Raw genomic sequence first — 21,438 nt, forward strand, 5'->3', positions numbered from 1 at the left:
AGAGGTCTGCTTCTTTAGACAGGGGCTTGACCTTTCCTGAGACTTAAGCTCGTCTCAGAATACAACTCTTGAGGGATGGTGATAGGATGCTGTGAAGGTGGCAACATGACACTGCCAAAATCTCTCAAAATCTTTCACTCCTTTTTATTGAGTGCCACCGCTTATATGAAGGTGAGTCTCACTCACCCAACTATTTTTCTCAGATGGCAGCATAATGGGCCTTTTTATCCCACTGCTGCCACCAATTTGTGATGGCCACCTCCCTAGCTGCCCCCAAATTGCAAAATTGAGTCCCTAGAACTCAGATCCCTCAAACCCCTTCCCACTGTCCCTTTCAGGAGTGTATCTCAGCCACTTTGGCTGTTAATGTTAGGAAATGACATGTATGTGACCACAAGATGGAGCTGTAGCGGAACCTATTACAGTTCCAGTGACAGTTGACACTTGCATTATGGAATGTTGATGCAGTCAACTCTCCTTCTGAAAGAGTGTCAGTTATGACAGTTGATGTTAGAGTAACTGCCTCTCTGTTTTTGTTGTTATGGTTATTTAGTTGGTAAAGTAACTTATTTATTAACGCCCTCATGTAGAGTGAAAGCTTAAAGTGCTCTTGTCATTATTTCTCAAGCCGGGAGCTCAAGGCCATTTGCAGTGGTGAGGAAATATTTTCCTTCTTGGCCTGAATACCTTTGCAGACATCTCTTCAGATTCCTTCTCCCTGGCGTCCTGTCAACGTGGTTCAACTCTGCAGGTGGTCGTGGTGGACACAGCACGTCTTTCCACGCCCCAACAGTTAAGACCTCTCAGGGTCTAATAGCCTATTTATACTTCCTCCTGGGAGTAGCCCTCTCCTTTTGTTGGCTAAGCTCCCATTGGCTGTTGCCAGGCTTATTCTGATTGGATGTTGCCAATATCCCAGTCTGCCTTTACTCAACCAATGCCCTCATCAGCTCATATTCCCTTGTGACTAGCTGGAAGTGATACAGTGGGCCCTCCACATTTGCTGGGGTTCAGGGCACAGGACCTCCATCAAAGTGGAAAAAACACAAATAAAAAACCACTATATTTTTTAACCTGAGTGCACCTCTCTGGGAATCTCTAGGTCCTCCAACACAACACTATGGTCAACATCCAGTGGAAGGTAATCCTAGAATCACACTGGAGGGCCAACAAAAGCCTACAGAAGTGGTTTTTCCCCCTAGGAATCTCTGGGTCTTCCAGTGTGACTTTTATGATCAACTTCTGACAGAGTCACAGTGGAGGTTCTTGAGATTTCTAGAGAAAACATATTAGTCAAATCATTGAATAATCAAATCCTCAAAATTCAAAGCTGCAAATGTGGATAGCAGACTGTACTGTGTATGGTGCAGTAGTATATAGAGAAGCAGGTAGGACAGGTGGCCCAATGGGCTTCCCTGTCGATTCGTCCCCTATCTGCCATCCTCTAGAATCATATGCAGCCCTTTGAGCTGTGTCTGGAAATGGGCAAGTAGTTGGTAAAGGTGTGACTTACATTCACCTTATAACAATCATAGTCAACAGTTTGGCTGCAGTGCTCTGAACTAGCGCCAATTTCTAAACATTTGTCAAAGGGGGATGTTATGTATTACACTCCTCCAAACAAAATATAACTAATACCTTTAATAGAGTGTGTTACATTAGTTGTAGTGAAATCTTCCTAAGGCACAGAAATCAGATCTGACATCTCTTGCCACAGTATGTTGCCTTTGCCTTAGTTTTGCAAAGTGTTCATGACCACCACTGAAATGTGGACATTTAAATCCAAAACTAAATTCAGCAGTACAAACTGCAAACCAGTCTTCAAGGGTATTCAGTCCCAGCCAACATATCATGTCCCCTTATTTCCCCTTCTTTATCTATTTGTTGTTATTACCTATCAAAGTGGCTTTGTACCCCAATAAATGATAGACCTCCAGGAGCATCTGTAATTAGGAGCCCTGCTCAAGTCTTGCAAACTCAAGAACTGTGTCTTCCTTGTTGTGTCTTTCTCTTTTCCTACTCCCTTCTACTTTATGAGTCATATCTCTTGATGCCAGCTAGCACATACATTTTATGAGACAATGGCCCGTTACAGACCGCAAAGAAGCGGTGGTCTGCCGCCACTGGTTGCAGCGTCCAGGAACCGCAGCAGCCAAACGGCGCAGTTCCCGGACACTGCAGAGAAGGAGCGTGAAAATCGCGCTCCTTCCTGGGCCCTGGAAGAGACACCACCAGGCGCTAGTCGTGCACTCGCGGCGTCACTTCCGGGGTGCGATGTGCAGATGCACAACGTCCGCTACATCAAGATGGCAGCAGCCGTGTGGAATGGGCGCCGCCATTTGTTACGGACTCAGTCCGTGGTAGGGTTAGGGGCGTCTGGAAGAGACGCCCCTTTCTAACCCTAGCACGGACTGAGTCCGTCCTAGGGTGCCCGTGTGTAACAGGCCAATGTAACTCATTGGAGATAGCATAATTTATTATAGAATCCTCCTTAATCCATACAACACAGAGGACTACCTCTCTGTTGTATGTGTCCAATTTATTTCAAGTTTATTCAATCTCATCTGATCAATTATTTATGGTGAATGGTGAAGTAGAGAGAAAAGAAAGAAAAATGTTAAATAACATCAGCGTATTGATGACAATGAACTATGAGACTCCAAAGAAAGTCTCCCAGAGGACTCATGCAAATGTTAAAGGATGCCACAGGAGACAAGACTGAATTTTGAGTGAAGCCAGCACCCATGGTATTAAAAACAATTATCTCCTAAGCATTATCTCCTGGAATCGCCTATCCAAGAAGGCTCAGGACCACCATAAAATGATGACATATTTAGTAAGATGGTGCAGAAAGATGTCATACAGTACTAAAAACCATGGAGAGGACCAACAGAACCAACAGGCAGGCACTCCCTTTCTACACATCCTAGTATGGATCATCCACAAATATTTCTACACTCAGTAGCAATTATGTGTATCACCAAATGCATGTCCCTTCTTGAGATTAACCAGGGCTTAAACTGAGCTCCCACTGTGGCTGAAGGAAAATCCCAAGTAACTGCCAGGAAATCAGTTAAATCCACCAGCCTCCTCAAATAGACCACTTTAACTGGTCTCCAAATGCAGACTTTGATCTAAAGCTTATCAAACAACGCTCTGTCCATGAATACTGTTGATGGAATGCTTCTTCTCATCCACATCACCATGCCATTCAGGTCTTCCACATTGCTCCTAGAGAGAGAAAGACATGTACATGTATGCAGACACATGCACCTAACACCTAACCAACCAAGGACACAGTCCAGGCTGGTGTGTTCCTGCAAATTCTGATCCCGGGTGTTTGTTATTTTCTCCATGCACTATGTAAAGTACATGTAACAGAAATACCTGGCTGAGGGAAAGGGTTTAACACACTATAACCTAAGCTGTGTGAGTTGAGGGATTTCCCAAAAGGGTAAACTACGTGAATGGTTGTGGGCGGAGTCAGCATCCCCGGCATGGGTTGGCCTACCTTGGGGTCCATAGCGAAAAACGGTCCTAGTCAAAGAGCACACGTGGGCTTGCAATTTGATGCTCGCAACAAACTAAACTTTAATGAGGTTTAAACAGCACCCAGCCCTTTTTGCCCAAACGCCAACTCACAGTCACAAAAGTCCGCCAGTTACTTCACCGGTCATCCATTTAGGAAGTCCCAAAGTCCGATCATTACTTCACTGGTTGTCCACTTGGTCACTCTCCAGAGTCCGGCTGACTTTTCTTTCTACAGAGTCTGTGGGCGAGGAGGTCAGAAGGCCCACTCAGTGTGCTCCCTTTCGCCTCGTTCTCTTCTGCCCGGTGAGGACTCCGGTCTACAGTATCTCTCTCGGGCGTCCCACCAGGCCTCCCCTGGGTCTCCAGCACCCCGTGCTGCTCCACCTATCTCTGGGTTAAATGACTCTCCCCAGGGCATCCCTTCCCAGCGTGGGCAGGCCGGGTGGGATACCTGATGCGGTCCTACTCACCCTCGTCCTCCGAAAGAGGGGAATCGCTCAGGGTAGACCCCTGCTCAGGCGGTTAGGGCCCCTTCCTCTCTCCCTGCCCCGAGTCCGTCACCGCGACCCCTTCTTCCATGATGTTTCCTCCCCCTGCCGCCTCTCCCTGGCCCCTTATAAACCCCCTCGACCCCTCCCCTTGGTCCTGGGGTGGAGCCCCTGATTCCCATCTTGCCTCCAGCTGTGCGGCTCCTTCCTCCTTCACTTCCTCGGCTTCCCCATGGTCCTCTTGCCTCCCTTCCACCCGCTCAACCAGCACCTCCTTCTCTACCTCTTTACAACGGTCTTGCCATCCTTCCACCTATGATTACCCAGGTGGCCTGATCCCCACCACCATATCTCTCGCTGCCCTCTAGAGTTCAAACAGCCATTTCTTGAGTATTTTCATGCTATCCCAAAACCCATCTTTCCCACCTACAGGAAATTGCCCCAGAGCCAAAGTGGCTGATCAAAGATCTAAAATGCAAAAAAGAAAAAGCAATTTAATAGGCAAACTCTGTTAATTTGGTTTATTTTTACACATCCACACCTACCCAAGGAAAATAATTTCAATAGTATGAAAGTGGGAACTTCAGATCACAGGAAATATGCATGTCTTTTTCACAAATGTATGGATGCATCTTTGTGCAATCAATGCTGTTCCATTCATCACCTATAGGTCCGTCTTTGCTTGAAGTAGCACAATGGCTATCTATAACCTCAGTTAGGTCTTCTGCTTTCAGTTTTCTGAAAAAGAGAAGCAATACTCCCTTTGAGTTGTATACTAACTGGGATGAGACATGTGGGGCAAGTTTAGAAATTAAGGAAGAAGCTGGGAATCCAATTTGCTCCAGGTCCAAAGCAGCAATTATTATTATTATTAACCTTTATTTATAAAGCGCTGTAAATTTACACAGCACTGTATAAAAATTTTTTAGTCAGACAGTTCCCTGCCCTCAGGCTTACAATCTAAAAGACACGACACAAAAGGAGAAGGGAGTGGTGGTGGGGGTCCAGCAGATCTTCTCCACCTCCGAGGCCTGGAGCAAGGCAGATGGACTGGAGGAAGGGCTTGACTTCTTGATGGATGGTTAAAAGGAGGCTTCCTGGGCCAGAGAGGGACTCACCTCTGGGAATGCTTCTCTAAACAATATAGTCTTTAATTCAGTTTTGAAACTGGGTAGAGAAGTGATGAGGTGTGCATGTGGGGGAAGAAGGTTCCAGGAGTAAGAGGTAGCAAGCGAGAAGGGACGAATTCGGGAGGGGGCAGTGGTAGTCCTACACTGTGACAGGAGACCTTGACTACAAGAGCGGAGGGTGCGAGTAGGAATGTAAGGAGAAAGAAGGTCAGATAAGTAAGGAGGGGCCAATCCATGGAGGGCTTTGAAAGTCAATAACAAAAGCTTGTACCAGATGCGGAAGGGGAAGGGGAGCCAATGAAGGGAGGATAAAAGAGGAGAAACATGGTCAAAGCGGCGAGCGGATGTGACAATACGGGCAGCTGAATACTGGACAGAGATTAAAGGATGGAGGTGTGAAAGAGGAAGCCCTGTTAGAAGGAGGTTACAATAATCTAGTCGCGAAACCACTAGGGCATGGACCAGAGTCTTGGCAGTAGAGACTGAGAGGAATGGACGGATCTTGGCAATGCTGTGGAGAAAGAATCTACAGGCCTTGGCGGTGGCCTGGATCTGGGGAATAAATGACAGAGAAGAGTCAAAAATGAAGCCAAGACTGCGGGCTTGATGAACCGGTTGAATAGAAGTGTCGTCGACAGAAACAGAAAGGGAATAATGAAGGGTGGGTTTAGGTGGAAAGATGAGAAGCTCAGTCTTAGACATGTTGAGCTTCAAGCGCCGACGCCGCATCCACTGAGAGATGGCAGTCAGACAAGAAGAAACTTGCTGTTCAAGCCCCGTTGAAAGGTCAGGGGTGGAGAGATACAGCTGAGTGTCGTCGGCGTACAGATGATAGGAGAAACCAAAAGAACTGATGAGTTTACCTAGAGACAGTGTATATAGAGAGAACAGAAGGGGACCCAAGACAGAGCCCTGGGGAACTCCAACAGATAGCGGAACAGAGGATGAAGTCTGACCACCCGTGACCACTGCAAAAGATCTATCTGACAAGTAAGATTTAAACCAGTCGAGAGCAGAGTCGGCGAACCCAAGGTCAGAAAGTAAATCAACCAGGAGACAGTGATCAACAGTGTCAAAGGCTGCAGACAAATCAAGAAGAATGAGAATAGAGTAGAGGCCGTTTGCCTTGGCCCGCAAGAGATCATTGGAGATCTTGGTGAGGGCTGTCTCTGTAGAGTGCCGTGGGCGGAAGCCAGATTGGAAGGGGTCCAGGATGGAATTGGCTTCAAGAAACTTAATACATCGAGAATAAACGACCTGTTCTAGGACCTTAGAAAGAAAAGGAAGAAGAGAAATTGGACGATAGCTAGACAAAGAAGAGGGATCGAGAGAGGGTTTCTTCAGAATTGGGGAAATGAGAGCATGTTTGAAGTCAGAAGGGAAGGAACCCATAGAGAGAGAGAGATTAAAGATATAGAGGAGCGAGGGCAGAAGAGAAGGGGCTATAGAGATTAGGAGACGGAAGGGAATAGGACCAAGAGAACAGGTAGTAAGTTTGGAAGAATTTAGCAGCTTAGAGAGTTCATCCAGATAAACAGGGGGAAACCCAGAGAGTTTATTAGTAGAGGGTACCTGGAGGTTAGTGGTAGGGGGCAAATCAGGAGGAACTATTTCAGATTGAATAGTTGTGACTTTTGTGATGAAGTAGTTGGCGAAGTCAGTGGGGGAAAATGATGAGAAGAAAGGGGGAGAGGAAGGTTTTAGTAGTGTATTGAAGCAGGAGAACAAACGCTGCAGACGCCTCTCATTAGTGCAGATCAGCGATTTAAAATAGTTCTGTTTTGCCATAGACAGAGCGCTTGAAAAAGATAAAATGATGAATTTATAATGAATGAAATCGGCCGGTTCCCTAGACTTTTTCCAAAGACGTTCGGCTGCTCGTGAACAGGACCGGAGGAACCTGATAGTGGGAGTGAGCCAGGGCTGAGGCCTAGTCATGGGGGAAGACACACGTACAGATACAGGAGCAAAGCTGTCAAGAGTTGAAGAAAGAGTGGAATTAAATAAAGACATTGCTAAATCAGCAGAGTCCCCAAGATCAAGAGAAGAGAGAGATGAATTCAAAGTCTGACTGAGATGGTCAGAGTTAACAGACTGAAGGTCGTGGAAATGGCGCTGGACAGTATGATGAGGAGGTGGGATATAAATAAGAGTAAAAGAAATTAAATGATGGTCAGACAATGGAAAATCAGATGCCAGGTAGTCGGAAATGATGCACTTAGCAGCAAGAATTAGGTCGAGACAGTGACCAGAGGAATGGGTTGAGGAGTTAGAATAAGGCTGAAGGCCAAAAGAAGCAAACAGGGAGCTAAGGCGAGATGAAGAAGGATTGTTGGGATTGTCAAGGTGAATATTAAAGTCACCTAGGATTAGAGAAGGGACTGTCAGCCAAGATTCAAAGTCAGATAGGAACTGGGTAGCAGAACCAGGAGGGCGATAGATGACAGCAACCCGGAGCTGTAAAGGAAAAAAGAGTCGAATACAGTGAGACTCGAATGAAGAGAAACAATAGCTGGGGGGGAGGGGGAGAAAGAACTTGAAACTGGCAGGAATTGGACAATCGTATACCGACCCCTTCTCCTCGACCCTCAGAACGGCTCGTGTGAGTGAATGAGAGACTGCCAAAAGAAAGGGCAGTGGAGGTAGCAGTATCATGGGCAGGGAGCCAGGTTTCAATAAGAGTGAGAAGGTTAAATGATCTAGAAAGAAAAAGATCATGGACAGCAGTCGCTTTTGGAGCAACAGAGTGACAGTTCCAGAGTGAACAGAGGAATGGAAGCTGGGAGATAGGAAGAGGTCGAATAGGGATCAGGTTAGGAGAGATGCGTGGAGCCATGGGAAGGAAAGGATTCAGTAAGCGATAATCAAAAGAAGAGAAGATAATAATGACAAAAGTAGGAATATAATAGCCGACTATACTTGGTAATATTGCCTAAATACCACATGACACAAGGGATTTAATAGAGAAGGAAGGGGTGGGATTGGAAGCCTTTGCTCAAGGTCCCAGCTGCTGAGAGTGGTGGAAGGAGAGGTGGCAGATGGATGCAGGGAAGGAAAGCTCTATCCCTTGAGGCAGGCCCGATAGATCCGACTCAGATGGATGTAGGAATTGAAGGTCCTTTCCCTTGAGGCGGGCCTGGTGGATGAAAGTCACTCCTCAGATGGATGAAGAAAAGAGAGTCCCTTTCCGTTGAGGGAGGCCTGGTGGATGAAAGTCACTCCTCAGATGGATGTAGGAAAGAGAGGCCCTTTCCGCTGAGGAAGGCCTGGTGGATAAAAGTCACTCCTCAGATGGCTGCAGGGAGGATGGTCTAGAAATAGTTGAAGGTGTTAACTGGCTCTCTCTTCCTGTGGAAGGATCCACTGCAGGCAGGGAGGGAAGTCTAGAGACAGTTAAAGGTGTTAATTGGTGCCATCCAGTGAAGAAGAGCACGAAAAAGAAATTAGTTCTCAAAACTGACATTGAAAATTTACAGCAAGTCATCATGTTATACTATCACTCTATCTGTTCAACCTGTGTGCGGAAAATATCATATAGAAAGCACACTTAGACTCAGAGGCAGGAAGAGTGATGATAGGAGGAAGGAACATCAAAAACCTAAGATATTTAGACAATATAATACTATTAGCTGAAATTAACAAAGACCTGCAGCAGTTACTGAAGAGGGTCAAGGAGGAAAGTGCCATGGTTGGCTTGATATTGAATATTAAGAAAACAAAAATAATAACCATGGAAGATTTCAAAAATTCATCCTAGATAACAAGAAAATTGAAATAGTCAAGGAGTTCCCATACCTTGAATCAAACATTGACCAGAAGAGAGAGTGCAGTCAGGAAATTAGAAGGAGGCTAGGATTGAGAAGGGCAGCTCTGAAAGAACTGGATAAGATCTTAAAGTGTAAAGATATAACTATGAACACTAAAGTGAGGAATGTCCAAGCCATCATATTCCCCATCACCATTTATGGATGTGAGAGCTGGACAGTGAAGAAAACTGTCAGAATGAGAATAAAGTTATTTGAGATGTGGTGCTGGAGAAGAGTGGTGAGGTTACCATGGACAGCCAAGGAGACAAACTTCTGTTCTATCACAGTCTGTTGCTGTGCTATTCTGACAAGCAACTCTGGATATACATCTGGAGGGGAAATTGCTGTTTCCCCTCTGATAAGGAGTGCCTGCAACAGTTAGAAGTCATGACTAAGGAGTAAAGACACCAATGGCTTGGAGAAACAAACTAAAGGCTTTATTATAGGAACTAGAATGGAAAAATTACTCAGGTTGCTAATCCAATCTAGCTTCATTCTAGAGAAGAGCTAAGCGAAGACTGGCAGGGAGAGAAGAGATGCAAAAAATAATCTGAAAGAGTATCTGTTTCCATAACAGAGGGGTCAGAATAGGTAGACAAGGGGGGGAGGACACTTTGGGTCATTCAAACTATCTAAATCTATTATTACTGCCCACTCTGAGGCATTCTTGAGTCTTGACCCTTCAGTGCTTAGTGTTGTTGCACTTCTGACAACCCCCCCCCCCCCCCCCCATGCATTCAGATTCAAGCAAGAAGGTGTTGTTCAACTTGACCATGTTAGAATGAGCTTGGTAGTTGCAAAAGTAAACAATAAAAATAAAAAGTAATAATTTAGAGAAAGCATTTGCTATTGGCCCCTGAATAATTTCTATCAGAAGAGTTAATGAAATTGCCCTTTGTGTGAATGTACCTTTGGAGACACATGCACTTCACTAAGTGACTTGCAGGACCCTTTCATCAGCATACAATCCCACCACCATGGAAAGGTAAGCATCATTGGTGGAGGAGGTTACTATTAAAGCACAAATGTGGTGAGGGTAGGATACACTGTCAGCATTCAGCTGCCTTCATAAGTTATGGGTAAAGCTGTTTTGAAAATAACAAGCTGGTATAACAACCTAGCAGTTTGAAAGCATGCAAATGCAAGTAGATAGATAGATACCATTTTTCAGTGAGAAGGTAACAGCATTCAGTGCAGTCATGCTGGCCTCATGACCACCAGAGCAGTCCTCGGACAATGCGGGCTCTTCGGCTTAGAAACGGAGATGAATACCGCCCCTACAGTCGGTTACAACTAGACATTCATGTCAAGGGACTACCTTTACCTTTTACCTTTATAACAACATCATGTGATAAGTTCCTAAGTCAACAGAAACTTTTGCACTAGTATCAGCAGGAACTAAATAAATCCATCTGCGTGATTTATTATTTATTATTGTGTTTAAATATAGGCTACTAATGTTTAACAGACAAATACAATCACTAAATATAAAAGCAAGAATTTAGGACTTGGTTTCATGTTGTCCTTTTGTCTCTGATTCAGCAAGTGGAGACAAGAGAGGTAACATATTCCCAGCTTTGGTGTCCAAATGCCATTACTGACATTTTCAAGCCAGCTGCACATTGATAGCTTCATGTCTAAAGAATGTCTACCTGCTCAGCCATTAAGATCTTCTTAGAAGCTGTACCAGTTCCCAATCCTATTTACAAATCCATTTAAAATTGGGTTTTAACCTACAAAGCTCTCCATGGTGAAATATCTGCAGTTTTTCCAGACAGACAGGAGTCCTTTATCAATACTTCAGACACTCAGTTTGTCAAACAAGGATAGCATTTGTCAATTTTTCAAATTAATAATGTTACGTTTTTTCCCTTTATATATATTATGTGGGGTGCTCAAGCCCCTTCCTGAGGCTCCCTCTCACATACTAGAGTAAAGGTAATAAAAGATCCATGAATAATGGAACTTACTGGTATGATACATCTGTCCCATCCACCCACTTCCATGGTTTTCCACCAACATTGTACAAGCCAATCCAGAAGCTATTTTGTTCAGCATGCATTTTGTAATTGAGAAAGTCCTAAGGAAAAATGGCGGGAGAGACAATGACAAATGTATAAACCAAGCATCAGAACCATTTTACACATTATGCAGAATAATTTGATAATGTTATCTTAGGTAAAGTTCCTTTTACTGGAAACAGATACATCAGGGAGAGGTTTGGCATTACACCTATGCACTAGTTGACTAGGCAGAAGAATTGCTCTCACATACACTTTCTGTGAAGGGGTAATTAGAAATAAGATAGCTATCCAGCAGTTATCTTCCTACCTCATTCTGCTTAATATGGCATATAATATGGTACATAATATGGCAAAATGGCTTATTGTCAAAAGTCTTGGGATGAGATATTTAAAAAGAAGATCCAAAAGAAGATCCAATACAGACATCTTCTTGTTTGGAATGTGTTTTATAATTAAGAAAAATGAAAACAGGATGGGTTTTCCCCTTACCTGTTGCCAGTGGTTTTAAATTTAAATCATATAGCAGCTGCTACAAGCTCTGCCACCCCACAGGTGCCACTGTTACCCACTACTGACTGTCTTAAGTACTACATCCCACCTTGGACCTTCAGTCTCCAACCTTTGATTTTGCTAGATGTGTAAACCAAACAGCAGAGCTGTTCTGCCCATTATTTAGAATAACATAGCACTGCAGTCAAGAGCTCCAGATCTGTGAAGAGGCCTTGGGCAAAATGCCTTCTACTGGATCAGCTCCTTTGCTGGAGATACCAGGTGATGGTCCTGCCTATAACAGTAGAGAGTCAGGTTGTGCCACCTCATACCACAGATGGGGCTGTGAAAATGGGAAGACGGTCATCACTCAGTCCTTCGTTTTTTTGGGCACATGCACACAAAAGCCTCACTCCATATATAAAATTAATGCTTCAGGGAAATTTTTTAGCATAACTTGGCATCTCTTGTATGCATTCCCAAATTCTGCATGATGTTATCCCCAAAATTATGTGTTAACCCTTTGATAACCTGGAATATAGCTCACAAAGCTACAGCTGTTTGCCCCAGCTAATAGCAGAATGCCATCATCACAAACTCATTCTGCATAATATGCCAAATGGCACATTAGTAAAGCTAATGTGATCAGATCATAAAAAAACTTTTATGGAAAGGTAGCTTGACATCTATTCAGATACTTTGAAACTCACTGTTGAGTTTGTCTGGAAGACCACAAGAAAAGGTGTCCTTCTATGCCCCACCATCAGCATATCCATTTCTTATATAAAAGATTCAGGACACTAGAAATTCACCTGCTCCTTTTCTTCTTCAATAACTATCAGATCAGCTCCAAGGCTTCGGCACATATGTCTTCCTTCATTCCACTTGTTTGGTTTTGTGAAGTTGCGGTAGCAACTCCTTTTGGCTTCCAACCAACCAGATGGACATTTGTAAAAGCCTGCAATGAATGGAGCCTTGAAATAATGCACACTAGATTGAGTGCATCTTAAACATCTCATTGGTTCCAGATACCACAACTGAACAACAGATACCACAACTGAACAACACTAAGCTAATGGTAAACACACATGACCCTGGGCTTACAAATACCTATTAAGCAGTACTCTCACACTGCATAATAAGATATTCATAATAAGATATTTCGTAGTAAGATATTTCTCATTGCTAGCCAGTTCTAGATAGGCATCCAAAGTCATTTGCATTGTTTGAATTTCAGAGCAGATTGAAACAATGGTTTCTGTATGGGACAAGTCTTGGATACCTTACTCCTTTTTTGGAGATCCAGAATGTGGATCACTGTGTTGAAATAATAATAATAATAATAATAATAATAATAATAATAATATATTTTTATCCCGCTTTTCCAATGATCAAAGCGGCGCACAGATTAGACAAAAGTACATCAAAGTAAAAAATGATAAAAACAGTAACAATACAGTAACAGGGCCAGCTGAGTGGGGGATCCATAAACATTGCAAGGTCATTAACAGAAGGGGTGAACCATAGAGTAACATCTCATGGGGGGTAGGCTTGAGAAAAGAAGAAGGTCAGATTCTTCTTAAACAGATCTAAAGATGTGGTGGAGCGGAGCTTGTCCAGGAGATTGTTCCATGTTTTTGGGGCCGAGATAGAGAAGGCCCATTGCGAGGTCCTAACATATCATACTGTTGGGACCTCCAATAAATTCTTCCCTGCCGACCTGAGTGTGCGGGGTGGATTATATGGAGAGAGGCGGTCCTCCAAGTACCCTGGGCCCAAGCCATTTAGGGCTTTATAGGTCATTACCAACACCCTGTATTGAGCCCAGAAACAAATAGGCAGTCAGTGAAGATCTTTCAAGATAGGTGTTATGTGGTCTGACCTGGAGCATCCAGCGACCAATCTCGCTGCCATATTTTGCACTAACTGTAACTTCCGGGTTTGGTACAAGGGTTGCCTCATGTAGAGCGCATTACAGAAATCCAATCGAGAGGTTATCAGAGCATGTACTACAATTTCAAGGTTCCTCCAATCCAGGTAGGGACGCAGCTGGCGTATCAACCGAAGTTGATAACAAGCGCTCCTGACCGCCGCATCCACCTGAGAAGACAGCTGGAGTGACGAGTCCAGGAGCACTCCCAGACTGCGAACCGAGTCCTTCAAGGGGAGCGTGACCCCGTTCAGACTGGATGGCAAATCTCACCACCCGGACCCGGGGAACCTATCACCAGTACTTCCGTTTTCTCTGGATTCAGACTGAGTTTGTTTTCCCTCATCCAGCCCATTACCGACTCCAAGCAGGCATTAAGAGGAGAGATGCCATCCCTAGTCACTGCATCAGTCGGAGACACAGAGAAACAAATTTGGGTGTCATCAGCATACTGATAACACCGCACCTCGTATCGCCGGATGATCTCTCCCAGCGGTTTCATGTAAATGTTGAATAGCATGGGGGACAGAATGGCTCCTTGAGGGACACTAGATGTCAGTTCCCTCTTATTGGAGCAGACATCTCCCAGCTGCACCATCTGGAATCTACCCGAGAGGTAGGAACGGAACCACTGGAGCACAGTGCCCCCGATACCTAACTCCCTCAGGCCTTCCAGAAGGATACCATGGTCAATGGTATCGAAAGCCGCTGAGATGTTCAAAAGCACTAACAGGGACACGCTTCCCCTGTCCATGCCCAGACGAGATCATCGACTAAGGCGACCATGTCAGTCTCAACTCCATAGCCCGCACGGAAGCCAGTTTGAAATGGGTCTAGAAAATCCGTTTCATCCAAGATCGATTGAAGCTGGAAGCTGCTCTCTCAATCACCTTCCCCAAAAAAGGCAGCAGCGATACAGGCCGATAGTTGTTATAAATCAGAAAAGCCACAGAGGACATCTTCACATTTGTATTTAGTTTAGGGTTGCCATAATTTGCTACCACCAAACTGGGACAAAATGTAGGACAAATTTGCCCAAAATGTAGGATATCCAAGAAAAATGGAGGACACAACCAGTTAAAAGCCAAAAACATTAATAATTTTTTAAAAAATTAATATAAATCCTTATTTACAGAAAACATTCTTTATAGTCAGAAGGCACACAACAACAAACATAATAAAATACATCTCAGAAAGTAGAATTCAAAGATATAGAGAACTTGTTGTACCTATGAGACTAAATGCATCTAAGTGGTGCCTCGGGATACGAAATGATCGCGTTACGAAATTTCCGGGATACGAAAAAGTCAGATTGGCAAAAACTGTTTCGGGTTACGAAATATTTTTCGGGTTACGAAATTCATTTCAGCGCGAAATTCAAATGCTGCTATAGGCTTTCCAGTGCTAACGGAGTATTTTGGGTTACGAAATTTTCGGGTTACGAAAGGAATGGCGGAACGAATTAATTTCGTATCCCGAGGCACCACCGTAGACTTTAGTCTACAAAAGCTCAACATCTTGCTGCAGTGGCCTCCTTCTATCTCCTTGGGGTCCAGGCATCCTGCTGGGCCCTGCGCGAGTCTCCCCTCTGCTAGAGGAGGCCATGCCGCAGCGGCAGCCTCCTTCTTTGGTGATCAGCCAGCTGGCTAGGCCCCATGCGGCTCTGTTGCTTCTAGAGGGCTGCTTGCCTCAGTGGCCTCCTTTTTGGGGGCCAGCCAGCTGGCTAGGCCCCACGTGTGGCAGCCTCTTACTTCAGAGGCCAGCCGGCCAGCTAGCCAGCTAGGCCCTGCGTGGCGCTCCTTGCTGCCGGAGGAGGCCTTGCCGTGACAGCAGCCCCTTCCTCCAGAGTCCAGCTGGCCCACTAGGCCTTGTGCGGCATTCACCGCTGCCAGGGGAGGCCTTGCCACACCTGTGACCTTTTCTAGTGGAGTCCAGCTGGCCGGCCAGGCCCTGCATGGCACTTGCCACCACCAGATAAGACCTTGCCATGGCAGCAGCCTCTTCTTTTGGAACCTGGCCAGCCGGCTAGTCCCCACACAGCACTCGCCGGTGCCAGAGGAGGCCTTGCTGCGGCAGCAGCCTTTATGTGTGAAGCCCGGCTGGCTGGCTAGGCCCCATGCGGCACTCCCTGCCGCCGGAGGAGACCTTACCACGGCAGCGGCCTCTTTTTTGGAGCCCGGTCGGTCAGCTAGGTCCTGCGCAGTGCTTGCTGCCGCCAGAGGAGGCCTTGCCACAGCAGCGCCTCCTCCTTTGGGGCTCAGCCAGCTGGCTAGGCCCAGCACTAGGGTTGCCATAACCCTCCTGGTGGCGGGACATTCCCGGTTTTTCACCACTAGGGGGCGTCCCTGCATGGTTTCCTCCTTGACTCCCAGCTGTTGCCAATCTGGTGACTTTCACACCAAAATGGGTACTTTTCAGAGCCTTTGGTGTGATTTTGGTGCTTGGTTTTAAAGGTAATTTTGAGAGTTGAAATGAGTTCCAATTATTTTTATTCAATTAGGGCTAGGTTTTATTGCCATATTAACATTATGGGGACTTTTCAGCATTTTGACTGAATATTTGGTGAGATATGGGGGGGGGGGGGGGGGTGGGTTTTGCCAAAGTTTTGGGGGGGGAATTTCGAGGCTTGTTGGCAACAGGAGGTTGCCAGACTCAAGAAGAGGAGCTCCTCCTCTGTTTGGTCCCCAAGGCAGCACAGGGGAGAGGGCCATTTCCTTTGGCACCGAGGCGAGGATGATGAGGAAGAGGAGGAGGAGGTGCGTGGCCATTTTCAATATTTATTTTGCCCTTATGTATTTTTTGTAACTTTGACTGCCAAGGCTTAGTGCTCTGGAATTCTGGTGTCTGTGAGGCATTTGGCCTTCTCTGTCAGAGAGCTCTGGTGCCACAATAAACTACAGTTCCCAGGATTCCATAGCATTGAGTCCTGGCAGTCAAAGCAGTGTGTTTTGGACACAGATATCCTCCTTTTGTGAGTTAATGAATGAATCCAGTCCCTAGCCTTTCTATCTCTCTCACACTCTGCAGGAGTAATAACCCACTTTGAGACTGCTTTAACTCAATGGTAGGGAATCCTGGGAATGCTAGTGTTTGGGAGACATTGAGACTTCTCTGTCAGAGGCTCTGAAGCCACAATAGACTACAATTCCCAGGATTCCCCAGCACTGAGCAGTCTCAAACTGGACCATTTCCTCAGTGTGGATGCACCTGGTGAGGCATTCTGGGCACTGCAGTTCAACTACATTTGGAGGGTTATGTGACTCCCTGTCAGAGATAGCTCTGGGGCCACAGTGCACCAGTGTATTTCCTGTTTTGGGGGGCCCCGGGCCCCTCCCGGCACGGGTGCAGCCCAAAAACCGGGACCCCCCCGGTTGCAGCCAAGTTGCTGCGGCCTGAAGGCCTCGCTGCCTTCCTCCTCCGCCTCGGGGAGGCGGGGAGGAAGAGGAGGACAGCGAGGCCTGCCTGGGGTGGAGGAGGCGACTCCGCGCGTGCCCGCACCACCCTCCTCCTCCACCCCCTCGCCCCCAGGCTTGGCGCCCGCCCGCAGCATAAAGGAGACAAAGGCGAACGGAGCTAGTGCCTCTTGCGCGCGGGCGCGCGGGGAGGAGAAGAAGAGGGGGCGGAGGAAGCAGGGGAAGGTGGCGCACCTGCGCGGAGAGGCAGGGAGGGTGGTGCGCCCGCGAGCAAAATGCGCTGGCTCCGTCCGCCTTTGCCTCCCCGCGCGGCCGCGCCACTCACCTCCTCCTCCTCCGCCCCCTCTTCTCCAGCAGGCCGCGCGGCCGCGTGGAGAACAAGGCAAAGCTGAAGGCAGTTTGCCTCCTGAGCGCAGCCGCGCGCCACCCTCCTCCTCCGCCCCGTCCGCCCCAGCCCCCAGGCAAATGGAGGAGGGGGAGAAGGAGGAGGAGGAGGAGGAGGAAAAGGAGGAGAGGAAGGAGTGAGTGGCCAGAGAGGCCTCAAGGTGGGTTTTTTTTTGGGGGGGGTGTGCTTTTAATGCTAACAAGTCTCCCTTACTTTGACAGTGATAGTGTAGTGGTGATGATGATGATGAAGATGATATGAGTGGGTCAGCTTGAGAGGCATGCATGCACTGTTTCAGAAGCTGAGAGAGTGTGACTTTCCAAAGTGCCTTTTCTGTGTGGTTTTGGTTCTGAGGCAAGGCCATTGTAAATTGCTGTGATTTTTACAAACTCATGCGCAGTGAAGAAGTCCCTTGACACACACTTCTGAGAAGTACACTTGGTGCAAGAATGGTGAAACCACCTTGACATGTTCAATATGCATAGCCATGTTAAACCATGCTAAGTGTTAAACCCAAGGAGTTTGGTTATGGAATAAGCCTCTGATGCAAGAGGCCATGTTCAGTAAAGCCATGTGAAATGCCCAAATGTGCTGTCGTGTGTGTTTTGGAATGGAGGTCGGGGGTGTTTTGCCAGAAAGGGAAGTCCATTTCTGCCATCTGTCTAGAAATAATGCCCAAATGTCCTCCATTTTGATCATGCCTAAGAAACAGGCATTTATATTAACCTTTTTTTAAAAAAAAAAATCAATTTTTGCGTGTGTCCTCCATTTATAAAAAATTTGTCCTACATCAAAAAATTTGTCCTACAATTGTCCTACATTTGTCCCGGTTTGGAGGTCCTGACTTATGGCAACCCTAAGGACATGTCCTCTTCTGTCAAATTTCAAAATGTCCTCCATTTTGATCATGCCTAAGAAACATGCATTTATATTTAAAAATTTTAAAAATCATCAATTTTTTCATGTGTCCTCCATTTATTAAAACTGTCCTACATTTGAAAATGTTGTCCTACATTTGTCCTACATTTGTCCCAGTTTGGAGGTCCTGACTTATGGCAACCCTACCCAGCACGGCTCCACCCCGAGTCCTGCCCCGAGCTCTCCTTGATCCTAGCAAGGCCTTGCTAATAGCGTGACAGTCAAGGAGGAGGAGGTGGGTGCTGGGAGCCAGGACTGGTGCCAAACTCGGGATGGGACATTCAAAAGGGTTAAAAACCACGAATGTCCTGGCAGAAACGCTTCAGAAGTGTGGAGGTGGGATAGCCAGTCACACTTCTGAAGCCTCATCGAAACACATCCTGCTCTTCTCCCTTTGATGAATCGTTCGCAGAGCAGCCATTTCTGTAATAACAGGAACTTCAGTCATTACAAAAATGGCTGCTCCACGAACAATTCATTGACAGAAGAAGAGTGGACGCCTCAATGACGCTTTAGAAGCATGACCGGCTATCCCACCTCGCACTTCTGAAGTGTTTGGGCAACAATTCCAGTATGGTAAGTGCCTTGTGTGATAATCCCCATAAGCATTGCTTGTCTCCCCATGGAAAATGGAACATGAGAAGCCACTGGGAAAATAGAATGCAGACTGAATATTCACCTTCCTCTCCACCTCTCCCAAGTCCACTCTACCCTCCATCTTGCTTTTGATAGAGTACAAAAGCAGGAAGCATGCCCGTTTCTTTTTCTCTTATTTTTTGTGAAGTGACTGAACTGAGAGCAGTGCACTGACAGCCAGTTCAATGGATACAGTTGATGTCATTTTGTTGTCGAGTTTTGGCACTATTTGTCCCTTTTACTTAGTTACAGAAACCTCATTGCAAAATAGATATTGCATCAAGTTTGGAGGGGTGAGGAAGAAAGGGGGAAGGGAAGGAAGGGGGAGGGAGCGAGTGGGAGGAAAGGAGGGAGGGAGAAGGAAAGAGAAAGAGCTCATGTCTTTTAAATACACAGAAATGGTACCCAGGGAAAGGTCTGAGTTTGAGAACTGGACTTACATCTCAGGCTTGCCATCACAAGGGCTACTATCACCATCACCAGGCAGCAGAACAGCACAACACAGAAGATGATGAAGTGTTTTTTGCCAAAGGCTCTCCCCTCCTGTTCATCCAGAAACATAACTGATGCTGCAGATAATAACAGTTATGGAAGTCATAGGAAGGCTAGAGGTTTTACAGAGCAGATTTACTGAGAATTTTAGAAAGCATACCATTCCTATTGTATTATATGGCCAAGATCATATACACTTTTAATGCAGTGTAACTATACACCAGCATAGTTGTGGTGGAACTCACAGGTACACAATGGATCGTGCAGTGGACGCCTCTACCTTGATCCCCTCCATTGTGCAACAGTTAGCTCTCTACCCGCCAAGTCAAAGAGAGAGGTCTGTATGTGAGCTTGGTTTCACTGGGGACCATGTGTACACAATCCCTGAGAAAATATCCCTGCTTGAACAACTATTTTAAAGTTATTATAGTGCCCCACTATATTATTTTATTATTGTGGCCTTGATATTTTCATTTGTTTGTTTGTGTGAACTTTCCTAAAGAGTTATAAGAAATCTTGAATCCTATCAATGATGGTTGATTTTAAGCAACATACAGCATGTAGGGATGCCACGGCTCAAGTGGTTAAGACGCTGACTCTGTTGATTGAAAGATTGGCAACTTAAGGTCTGGGTGCTGCATGATGGGGTGAGCATCTGTCACTAGTTGCAGCTTCTGCCAACCTAGCAGTTTGAAAGCATGCAAATCCAAGTAGATAGATAGGTACCACTACTCAGTGGAAAGGTAACAGCATTTGGTGGAGTCATGCTGGCCACATGACCGCCTGAGCAGTCCTTCGACAATGCTGGTTCTTCAGTTTAGAAATGGAGCTGAGCAGTCGGTTACAACTAGACATTCATGTCAAGGGACTGCCTTTACTTTACTTTTACAGCATGTCACCATTTTGTACTGTGTGAGCCAAGATTCTACCTACGGTATTTAGTTTATAAAGTGGTGACTTACACTGAAGATTATAATTGTCTACAGGAAACCAAAATACCTGACTACCAAATAATCAATATGATTCCCTGAATAATTTTAATAATTTATTCTTAGAATGCCCCACAATGCCCGTTTCCTATAAAATATACTATTTTAGTTATATTCACATGCTTTCCAGAGCATTTTGTACACTACAAATGTCAGTTGCACAGATGCATTAAATATTTTACCTGGCTCCATTTTTACTCCTTCTTGCATGAGTTTCCTCGTCTGCAGGCCAGAAAATGGGTCAGACTCATATTCCAGTACAGAAGCATTCTCATAGCTCTGGTCAGAAGTTACCGATTCTAGGGACAGAAAAAGCATTCTTAAGGGATTGTCTGTTTGCCTGGGATGCCAACTGATGACCCTCCAGTTAGAGTGCCGTGATCATGATTATTCAGATAAAGATTAGTATATGCCTTAAAGAATCAGAGTTGGCATCTCCCACCAGAGGCCAAAATATCGCTTCACATATTACATTACTTCTACACCAAAGAAAGCATTTTTCACATGACAAAAATCAACACAGCTGTCCCCAGGAACCAGTTTTGATTGTACCATGTGTTTATTTTCAAGAAGCTGGAAAACTAGTCATATAGTGGGCAGATATTGCTTTGCAGATTCCTGGGATAGATCCACCTGTCTGCTGATGTTTACTTGGCTATCTTTAGTGCATTGCAGATATAGCTAGAGGTATTTGGTACATTTTGTTGTGTTACAACCTGAAAGTAAAATGGAGTCAGGTGGTATACACAAGACACTCAACACTGAAAGCACAAACTGGTACTTGCATACATTTTCATCCCATTTGCTCTAAAACGCCTAAGATAGAGATCCTTGGATCCCATCCTGGGGGAAAGATGGGATATAAATCAAAATAAATTAATAAATAAAATATTTTAATAGAAAAGCAACTAAAGTTAGTATCATTTAATGGTCCGTCTGTATTTAGCCAATTTAAGTTATGGACAATTTTCTTCTTATCTGTTAAATCTCACCCACAACCAGGACTTCCAGCGCCATTTTCATAATGATAAACATTCTACGCAGATGTGAAGGCAGTCGAGCTGCTTTGTCCAGGTTGCCTTTCCCTGTCACACATTCCCCATTATGGACCTTAAGCTCTCTGTTCTTCAGAGAATTTTTTGCACTTTTAGACACAACACTATTTGCTAGCAATTAAAGTGTGCTTTTAAAGCATGCAATAACTATA

General features: G+C 45.4%; 1 protein-coding gene across 2 annotated transcripts; it reads right to left on the reverse strand.

The window, feature by feature from the left end:
• Nucleotides 1-4,539: 4,539 nt before the first annotated feature.
• LOC121922158 (snaclec coagulation factor X-activating enzyme light chain 1-like) lies at nt 4,540-20,756 on the reverse strand. Of its 2 annotated transcripts, none has more exons than XM_042451194.1 (5): nt 20,414-20,756; nt 19,191-19,319; nt 12,281-12,426; nt 10,926-11,035; nt 4,540-4,757 (listed from the first exon to the last, which is right to left on the reverse strand). In XM_042451194.1, exons 1-5 carry the CDS (start codon nt 20,547-20,549, stop codon nt 4,580-4,582), a joined length of 699 nt encoding a protein of 232 aa, XP_042307128.1. In that variant the 5' UTR covers nt 20,550-20,756; the 3' UTR covers nt 4,540-4,579. The 2 variants fall into 2 exon arrangements, with proteins under 2 accessions (XP_042307128.1, XP_042307129.1); XM_042451195.1 differs by lacking the exon at nt 4,540-4,757 and adding an exon at nt 10,184-10,232.
• Nucleotides 20,757-21,438: the final 682 nt, after the last annotated feature.

The sequence above is a fragment of the Sceloporus undulatus genome, chromosome 2, assembly GCF_019175285.1.
Source record: "Sceloporus undulatus isolate JIND9_A2432 ecotype Alabama chromosome 2, SceUnd_v1.1, whole genome shotgun sequence".
In the NCBI taxonomy this organism is placed as follows: domain Eukaryota; kingdom Metazoa; phylum Chordata; class Lepidosauria; order Squamata; family Phrynosomatidae; genus Sceloporus; species Sceloporus undulatus.

Coding starts and splice junctions, on each gene's coding strand:
- LOC121922158 (XM_042451194.1), bottom strand. CDS start 20,549: ATGCTTTTTCTGTCCCTAGAATCGGTAACTTCTGACCAGAGCTATGAG. Junction 12,427..19,190: donor TGTGATGGCAAGCCTGAGAT/GTAAGTCCAGTT, acceptor CATTCATTGCAG/GCTTTTACAAATGTCCATCT. Junction 11,036..12,280: donor TTGAAGAAGAAAAGGAGCAG/GTGAATTTCTAG, acceptor ATTTTTCCTTAG/GACTTTCTCAATTACAAAAT.